Source organism: Salmo trutta, chromosome 11 (assembly GCF_901001165.1).
Source record: "Salmo trutta chromosome 11, fSalTru1.1, whole genome shotgun sequence".
Lineage (NCBI taxonomy): Eukaryota > Metazoa > Chordata > Actinopteri > Salmoniformes > Salmonidae > Salmo > Salmo trutta.
Genome location: NC_042967.1, coordinates 18,639,681 through 18,649,449, shown reverse-complemented (window position 1 = coordinate 18,649,449; position 9,769 = coordinate 18,639,681). Strand labels below are relative to the sequence as shown.

Sequence of the window (9,769 nt, the reverse complement as noted above, 5' to 3'; positions counted from 1 at the left end):
CACAGTCAGCAAAGATAGAACAAAGACCCATAAATGGCCATCGGTGGCCGATCACACTTCAGTGGGATGTTTCCCCTAGCTACAGATCTAGAATCAGGTTTCCCTCCCCCATTCCTAACCTTAACCATTAGTGGTGGAAATGTAAAACCAACCTAAGGTCAGCATCTAGGGTCAACTTCCCCCTACACCACCAGTCACAGAGTGAGATCCATAATGTGTTCTCCATCTGAAGGCTGGTGGTGCTGTAAACTCAGTCAGGATATATATAGTGTATATGTCAATTAACAGGATACCAATTTATTTTAGAACATCCAAAATTGGGACCCTGTGAATTCACACATACATCATATAGCATGATATATAGTCATTCAATGTAGTTAATTATCACACTAAGACTGGTGGGAGTCATATCATGTATTATATCATCAAACTAAGGCTGGTGGGAGTCATATCTTGTATTATATTATCAAACTAAGGCTGGTGGGAGTCATATCATGTGTTATATTATCAAACTAAGGCTGGTGGGAGTCATATCATGTATTATATTATCAAACTAAGACTGGTGGGAGTCATATCATGTATTATATTATCACACTAAGGCTGGTGGAAGTCATGTGGTGACCGGTGTTGTGTTGATTTCACAATGTATCATCCACTGCAGTTGACTGACAAGGAGTTTCACTACCTAAAGTCACACAGACCCAGGACAGTGCAGGGAGAAGACACAGCTACAGACGTATATTAGAGTTGAGGTAAGAAGTAGAAGTTACTGTATTTTACCACAAGTGTGTTAAGATGTCAGAGGGAGTCTATGAAAACCCAGATGGATTTGAAGACGATGAGCCTGATGCAATGAAGAACACAGACATTGATGGCCAATTATATTCCAACATAAGAGCCTTCAAGCCCAGTCCAAGAGATGGAGTTGTTGCTTCAGGTAAGATTGCACGAACACACACACACACAAATTACACACACACACACACACACACACACACACACACACACACACACACACACACACACACACACACACACACACACACACACACATTAAACAGGTGAGATTACCCTGTAGTACTAGACCTGTATGTGTCCCGTTCCTGGATGATACAGTAGAACACATTACCAAAGATTTAGCTTTAATGATTTGTGATTCAGTACATTTTCAGTGGTGGAAGAGACCCTTTGGAGTTGCTGCAGTGTGTCTGGGGCTGCTGTGTGATCTCCTAATAATGTTTTACAGTCAGTCTTTGTTGTCAAGTTACATATAAGCACAATATCAAATGCTCACGTTTGACTGTTGTTCCCCTACATGGGTCCCAAAAGAGGGCAGTGAAGTGGATCTTTTCAGTCATTCAACCAGCTGTCACTCAAAATCTCCTCGACCAATCAGGTTCATGAAGAGAGAGGGCGGCAGGACATCTAGTAGTTAAGATCGCTAGGCTACGCTCTGGATAAGAGCGTCTGCTAAATTGGGGGGCTGAGTGGCACAGCGGTCTAAAGCACTGCATTGAAATGCAAGAGCCGTCACTACAGACCTGTGTTCAATCCCAGGCTATATAACAACCGACCATGATCGGTAGTCCCATAGGGCGGCGCACAAATGGCCCAGCGTCGTTAGGGGAAGGTTTGGCCGGGGTAAGCCGTCATTGTAAATAAGAACTTGTTCTTACCTAGTTAAATACATTTTTTAAATAAAAAACGTTTTAAAAAATGGCTAAAGGGTAAATGTAGAGGAGAGCCACGGTGGTTACTGTTGTCATCTCATCCTCACTGGTTAAGACTACACACCCTTAATATCCACTTGGAGCAGTTTATAGTGTCAAATCTATTGTATGGACATTGTAATGACCCATGTTTGTAGTCCTGGACCTCCTGAACATGTTGATGTATATTTGGGAGTAAACAGAGGGTCCAGATCAGCAGAAAGGTGACTGAATTATCTTGGGGCTGTTCCATATGATATTTAATATATGTTAACAGCTAGCCTTTGTTCTCCACTTCCCCTCTATGATCTATATCTTCCTGGTATGATAGTGTCCTGTCCATCATCACAAATAGCAAGTCCCATTCCCTGGGCAAAAAATGGTTTAACAACTGTAACAATCTCTCACACACACACACATACACATATACACACACACAAGCACGGACACAAGTATGCAAACTTGTTATATTTTTTATATTAGCATAGACACAACTACCCGTGTCATATTTATGATTCTTCCCTAGAGTTAACACCTACAGCAGTCACACAGACAGAGACACACAGATGACTCAGGGACAGAGATATCACCAGAAGCAGAGACTTAACGTACAGAGGACTTGCAGTTGTCGTACGACGCCTCCTGGAGGCTATGTTGGAAGACCACCACATTAATTCTAGAAGCAGATACTTAATGTATAGTAGACCTACATAGAAAGAAAGACCCAGGCATTGTTAAAGATGTCAAAGGTCATCTATGCTGAGCCAGATATGAACAAGAAGGTTAAGTTTGACAGAGTTGAGATGGAGGAGAGGATGGACCAGGAGTGGAACAGGAGACCAGTACTCGGGTAACACACACTCAGCCCTATTAGAACAGAAGGTCCAAGGTCGCTCACCTAGGATTGTATTCTCCATTGAGTTTTGAGTAGGAGGGGAGGAGAGAGGATGTGAGGAGGAATTGAGGAAATATTAGTTGAGAAAGAGCCCATAGGTAAGTCTGTCATACCACTATTTCACCTCTATGGTGACTTCCTCTCTCACTTTAACCACTAGGTGGAATCATCACTTAACCATTCAGCACTGTATTCCACCATCAACATGACAGAGAGAGAGAGAGAGAGGGGAGGGGGGATGGAAGAGAGAGAGAGGGAGAGAGAGAGGGAGAGAGAGAGGGAAAGAGAGAGGGAAAGAGAGAGAGAGAGAGGGGGAAAGAGAGAGGGAAAGAGAGAGAGAGAGAGAGAGAACATTGTCATGGTAGGTTGATTTTACATCACTTTCTCACAGATCCAGTTTTGATATTTTCCACAATTGTAATCATTCCATGTCTTTACAGGGTCATCTAGTCCTATGTTTTTACAGCATTACAGACACTGTCAAAGATGAGCATACCATTATCAACACATTTTTTCTCTCTCTCTCTTTCCATTACATTTTTAAATGCAAATAATACTTGGCTTCTATGATACATCTACAGTTCTCATGGAATGACATTCATGAGTCAAAACATATAATTTTAGGAACATGATTGGAGACTCTCTCTCTCATTGTTTTTCTTTTAGTCTAGTAATTACTATGCTGATAAAGTCCTACAGTATGTACTGTAACTCACCACTGTGTATTTCCAACCTAGTCTCATTGCATTTCTTATTATTCTGTACGTAAACCCGAGTCACTCCATTTAGTGTAATATGATAGGTTTCATATGACATGTATCTATTTGTGTATGTCCATGATCCATTTTGTATGTTACAAATTACAATTTCTATGATGTTACGAATTACATTTTGTATGATATGTTACAAATTACAATTTGTATATGTTACGAATTTGCAAAAGGTACAATATGTTAAGAATGTCCTAAACATATGAATTCTACTAACATTAGCTAGCTGGCTAACGTTAGCAAGGCTAGGAGATAGCTGTAACTGGTCACTATATCTCCTGTTAATGTGTGAAGCTGTATCTTTAACAACCACAAGTCCCCCTCAACAGGAAGAGAGATGGGGTGAGAAAACATCACTTTAAAGTGTGATTGTGTCTCATTGATGCTATGTACAGTACCTGTGTCCACAGAGCCTGATAGCTCAGGGAAGAGATCCTCCAGAGTTGCTGCAGTGTGTCTGGGGCTGCTGTGTGTTCTCCTACTGGCTGGGATCATAGGCCTGTCTGTCTACTGTAAGTCTTAAGTTACAATTCCTACAATTCACCAGCATTCACCTACAATTCACCAGATTATCTATTTTATTGATACACTTTGTTGTTATAACAGATGATGGGGTCTCTAAGAGCTTCTTAGCCTATAAGACCAACTCATCTGCAGAGATAGAACAGCTACAGACCAGCTACAACATCCTGACTAAAGAGAGAGACCAGCTACAGACCAGTTACAACACCCTGACTGAAGAGAGAGACCAGCTACAGACCAGTTACAACACCCTGACTAAAGAGAGAGACCAGCTACAGACCAGTTACAACACCCTGACTAAAGAGAGAGCCAACCTACAGACTGAGAGAGATTTTCTTAGCGGGAAGTTTACCAATCTCAGTGAGTACATTTACAGTAATAAATTATCATTAACTATACACAACTGATCATGAGTCTGTGTTCTTTCATTAAGTGTCCAGTGTGATAAATTGAAGGAAATGCGTATTTTCATCAATATTTTCAAACCTGTCTTGAAGACTGGCAGAAGTTTGAATCCAGTTGGTACTTCTTGTCTACTGAGTCTAAAACCTGGAAGGAGAGCAGAGAGGACTGTCTGAAGAGAGGAGCAGACCTGGTGATCATAAACAGTGATAAGGAACAGGTGAGAGGGAGAGGGAGAGGGATGGGTGTGCAGGGGGTAGATATGATCAAACATAAACGTCTGTTTATTTATCTTTCTCAACAACAGACATTTCTCTTCAACCTCAAGAAGAGAGTCTGGATTGGTCTGACTGACTCTGTTAATGAGGGGACCTGGAAATGGGTGGACGACACCCCACTGACCACAAGGTGAGAGATGATAACTCATCTGTCAATAAGGCTCCATTCAACCTTTTTCTATGCAGATTACTGATATTGATGATAGCAGTCAACACAGTTAACTATCAGATGACAAATGTCTACATATTATTTAGTATTATGATGTTGTATCTGTGATGTCTGATTGTTGTTAATCCTGTAGGTCCTGGTATTAACCATGATATCTGACTGTTGTTAACCCTGTAGGTACTGGTATTAACCATGATATCTGACTGTTGTTAACCCTGTAGGTACTGGTATTAAACATGATATCTGACTGTTTTTAACCCTGTAGGTACTGGTATTAACCATGATATCTGACTGTTTTTAATCCTGTAGGTACTGGTATTAACCATGATATCTGACTGTTTTTAACCCTGTAGGTACTGGTATTAACCATGATATCTGACTGTTTTTAACCCTGTAGGTACTGGTATTAACCATGATATCTGACTGTTGTTAACCCTGTAGGTACTGGTATTAACCATGATATCTGACTGTTTTTAACCCTGTAGGTACTGGTATTAACCATGATATCTGACTGTTTTTAACCCTGTAGGTACTGGTATTAACCATTATATCTGACTGTTGTTAACCCTGTAGGTACTGGTATTAACCATGACATCTGACTGTTTTTAACCCTGTAGGTACTGGTATTAACCATGACATCTGACTGTTTTTAACCCTGTAGGTACTGGTATTAACCATGATATCTGACTGTTGTTAACCCTGTAGGTACTGGTATTAACCATGACATCTGACTGTTTTTAACCCTGTAGGTACTGGTATTAACCATGATATCTGACTGTTTTTAACCCTGTAGGTACTGGTATTAACCATGATATCTGACTGTTTTTAACCCTGTAGGTACTGGTATTAACCATGATATCTGACTGTTGTTAACCCTGTAGGTAGTGGTATCAACCATGATATCTGACTGTTTGTAACCCTGTAGGTACTGGTATTAACCATGATATCTGACTGTTTGTAACCTGTAGGTACTGGCATAAACCACAGCCTGATAATGCAGGTCATACTGGGAACGAGGACTGTGTTGAGATACGTACCGATCAGCGTCCTCTGGAGGCATGGAATGACATGTCATGTGACAGCAAACTCAACTGGATTTGTGAGAAAGCGTTTTAACATCACCACGACAACATACTTTAACACATACAGCAGACTACAGTGCACACAACTTCCTCCTTCATTCTCTCTCTCTCTCTCTCTCTCTCAAACCCTCACACACACACACTCACATATGCATGCAAACACAGTTATTGTTGTATTTGTTAGTAGTATCAAACTAATAAAAGTCCTACTTATTTCCTGTTTGTAGCTTCCTGTGTACCAGAAGTTATGTTTCACACATCATCAGAGTCAACATGAAGTCAGTACATTTGACTTTGTTTGCACTCTGCATGCGTTTCATTTCATCAATTCCAATTCAAATACTTTCTTCTTACTTGCTACAGATATTTACATGCTCCAATTTAGATCTGGTGATAACATTCTCAACAGTACAACAGTACCAAACCACCATTACATACACTGTACAGGAGTTGACTGTATCACCAATCAATGAGTGTAGGAGAGATATCAAAGGATGTAACTTAATAATCTTTGACAGTCAGTCTTTGTTGTCAAGTTACATATAAGCACAATATCAAATGCTCATATTTGATTGTTGTTCCCCTACATGGGCCACAAAAGAGGGAAGTGATGTGGATATTTTCAGTGGTTCAACCAGCTGTCACCCAAAAACTCCTCAACCAATCAGGTTCATTGAAGAGAAGAGGGCTGCGGCCATTTCTGTCTCCATCTAATCCTCACTGGTTAAGACTACCCACCCACATTATCAACTTGGAGCAGTTTGTAGTGTCAAATCTATTGTTTGGACATTATAATGACCCATGTTTGTAGTCCTGGGGCCTGTTGCACAAAAGTAGAATTAAGACATCCGGGATAAATGACTCAGCTGAGCTCAATGAAGCCAAAACATGTGCGTCCAGGCTTAATTGGTTGCACAAAGACCAAGCCAGGATGAGCAGACACGGATTCATTAAGCCAGGTGAAACCAATCCTGGATAGGTGCGCGCTCACGGCTCACTCAAATAGACCCCGCCACAGATCACAGATTAACTGATTTACCATGGCAACTAGAGCCGCGTACTTTTCCCCGTCGGAAGCACAAATCCTCATGGAGGCATACGAGGAGGTAAAAGATATAATTAAGAAGAAAGGCAACACCGCCACAGTGATAAAGCAAAGAGAAAAAGCGTGGCAAAGTATTGCAGACCGCCTGAATGCGTAAGTAGTGCACAATTACACAGTCACCGCTCCGCTGAAACATCACAATTACAATTCAAATATTTAATTCACATCTCCAAAAATGCAGTTGTACTGTAATTATGAAACGGTTAAATTTTTAATTGAAATGCACTGCAGATATGAGTGAAATTGTGTAAAGTAACTCCATCACACTGTATAAAGCTATGATAGATTTTTTGATATTTTTACTGAAAACAAGACAAAAATACCAAGTAATTTTTTGCAGTGTGACTCCATTAAGTGTGTGTGTGTAGATTAAACATGAACGGGCCAAAACGGACATGGCAGCAGGTCAAAATCAAATACAAGAACATTCTGCAGAATGGTATGGTCCCTGACTAATATTTAACAAAGCACAAGCATATATTGTACCCAGAAGGTGCCTGCTCACACATTGTCTGTACTGTTTTAGCAGTGAAAAAGAATACCCACAGACAAGGCACGGGTGGTGGGTCACCAAAGGCTGACCTTACCCCAGCAGAGGACATGGCCTTGGAGCTAAATAAAGGCAGGCCCGTCTTAGAGGGGATCCCTGGGGGGAAAGAGACGAGCATAGGTTCCTCCCAAGATGCCACCCGCTTCATTCAAGGTATGTCCTTCCATCTCTACATGGGATACAACCACATTCATATTGAATAAATTTGGACTGTCTGACTTTGGTTTACCTATTGCCTTGCAGTGTCTGGCAGCACTGTGTTCCTGTTAGAGGCACAAGCACCAGACGATGCTGATCCAGTGAGTACTCCATCAAAGGCATACTGTAGGCCTGGCATGTCTTGTCTACTAGCTTCAATATGAATCCGATTAAATGTGATAGGGTGAAGGCCCCAGTGCAGCAGCAACAGCACATGATGGAGACGATGATGAGGAGGAGACCATCTCTCTGGATTCCAGAAGGCATGAGGTATCATGTTAAGACTGTGAAAGTACTATTTACTCTACAATGGTGAGGAGTCCTCATCAAAATCAAAAAATCGAATTTCTTTTACAGGACCCAGATGCTATACAGTGGGAAAACCAGCCTGGCAACATAGTGCGTATTAATAAAAGGACACCACATCCTGCCAAATTCCAGCTGCGCTAATTGTATTGTGTTCACAGAGCTCACAAGCTATCAGAAAGTTGTATGGCAACCACCTCCGGCGCCAAATAGAACTGGCAGACATAGACATTCAGTACAAGAAGAAAAAGATGGAAAATCTTGCACTGGAGTCCGAAATAAAAAAGAGGACAATTAGGAAACTGGACCTTGAAATAAAAAAACTTGAGAGGGAGGTGAGATATGCCTTCAATGTACACTGTATGCTAACTGTAACACAAATGTATTAATCATTATTTTTCTTTCCTCCCCCAGCTCCAAGAAGATGACACAGCTCAAAATAAAAATGAGGTATATTCTCGTAAAGTCAAGTGAGCCATGACATATGAGCTCTTATTGTGAGCACACAGGACGGTGGCATCTTTCTAAGGTTTTTTTTATTTTCCCAGCAATCAGTACAACCAAGTCATCGTTATAAGGCATCGCCCTCTTTTGCCCACCCCCCCAGCACCAGGTGTGGCCACTAGCCTATATGAAGGCCCAAAATTGTGTGTTCCTTTCTGCTCTGACAATGGCATGCCCATTCGTGCGAGATGTGGTGGATGAAGAAGCACTTGTGCTGAGGAGAGCCTTCAGGCGAGAAAGGGTCTTCAGGGACCGGTTGGACCCACTGGCCTTCCCTGATGACCATCTATATGAAAGATACAGGTTTTCTGCAGATGGCATCAGGTATCTATGCAGACTACTGGGTCCCAGGATTAAGCACCGCACTGCACGGAGCCATGCACTGAGTGTGGAGCAAATGGTTTGTGTGGCCTTGCGCTTTTTTTCTAGTGGAGCCTTCCTGTACTCAGTGGGGGATGCAGAACAGCTGAACAAGGCCACAATTTGCCGCACAATAAGGAGTGTGTGTCTGGCTATCAAAGCATTAGCAGATGTCTTCATCTCCTTCCCTGGCCACAGAAGACTCTGTGACATCAAAGAGGAGTTCTATAGGATTGCAGGTAAGAGGATCTACAAATTACAGGACAACTGTTAACACATAGTAGGATACTCATTACTTTGTGTGACAGGTTTCCCCAATGTCATTGGTGCAGTGGACTGCACACACATAAGGATAAAAGCCCCCTCAGGTGCCCATGAGGCCGATTTTGTGAATAGGAAATCCTTTCACAGCATTAATGTTCAGGTGAACATAACTTTTTGATATTGTCCATTGACGAACACTCTGCATTGCCAGTGATGTGCATTGATTGGTGTAATATTCCTCATCTTATGATTTCAGATGGTCTGCAATGCTGACTGTGTGATCAGCAATGTTGTGGCAAAATGGCCTGGCTCAGTCCATGACTCCAGAATCTTTCGGGCCTCTGAAATCTATCAGTGCCTATCACAAGGTAAGCCACACAACCCCTATTTATAACCATCATGGCTGTGTCAAGAATATCACTGTGTTTATGAGGTAGTAATGATGAGATTTTGTGTTGACAGGTGAATTCTCTGGTGTGTTGCTGGGAGACAGGGGGTATGGCTGCCAGCCTTTTCTCCTGACACCTTTCACAGACCCCCAGGAAGCACAGCAGGCCTACAACCATGCCCATGCCAGGGCCAGAGTTGAAATGACCTTTGGCCTCCTGAAGGCACGCTTTCACTGCCTTCACAAATTAAGGGTCAGCCCTGTTAG

General features: G+C 41.9%; 1 protein-coding gene across 2 annotated transcripts; it reads left to right on the top strand.

Moving 5' to 3' along the window:
- The first annotated feature begins 665 nt into the window (after positions 1–665).
- Positions 666–6,051, top strand: LOC115202372 (CD209 antigen-like protein E). 2 transcript variants are annotated; one of them, XM_029766498.1, is made up of 6 exons: positions 666–937; positions 3,785–3,886; positions 3,981–4,256; positions 4,394–4,518; positions 4,606–4,706; positions 5,714–6,051. In XM_029766498.1, the coding sequence occupies exons 1-6, from the start codon at positions 796–798 to the stop codon at positions 5,859–5,861; spliced, it is 894 nt and encodes a 297-aa protein (XP_029622358.1). In that variant the 5' UTR covers positions 666–795; the 3' UTR covers positions 5,862–6,051. The 2 variants fall into 2 exon arrangements, with proteins under 2 accessions (XP_029622358.1, XP_029622357.1); XM_029766497.1 differs by having other exon boundaries at positions 3,770–3,886.
- The last annotated feature ends 3,718 nt before the right edge of the window (positions 6,052–9,769 follow it).

Excerpts from the sequence above, each read along its gene's own strand:
- LOC115202372 (XM_029766497.1), top strand. The coding sequence starts at position 796 with ATGTCAGAGGGAGTCTATGAAAACCCAGATGGATTTGAAGACGATGAG. Across the intron at positions 4,257-4,393 it reads CGGGAAGTTTACCAATCTCA|ACTGGCAGAAGTTTGAATCC; the intron begins GTGAGTACATTT and ends CCTGTCTTGAAG. Across the intron at positions 4,707-5,713 it reads GACACCCCACTGACCACAAG|GTACTGGCATAAACCACAGC; the intron begins GTGAGAGATGAT and ends TGTAACCTGTAG.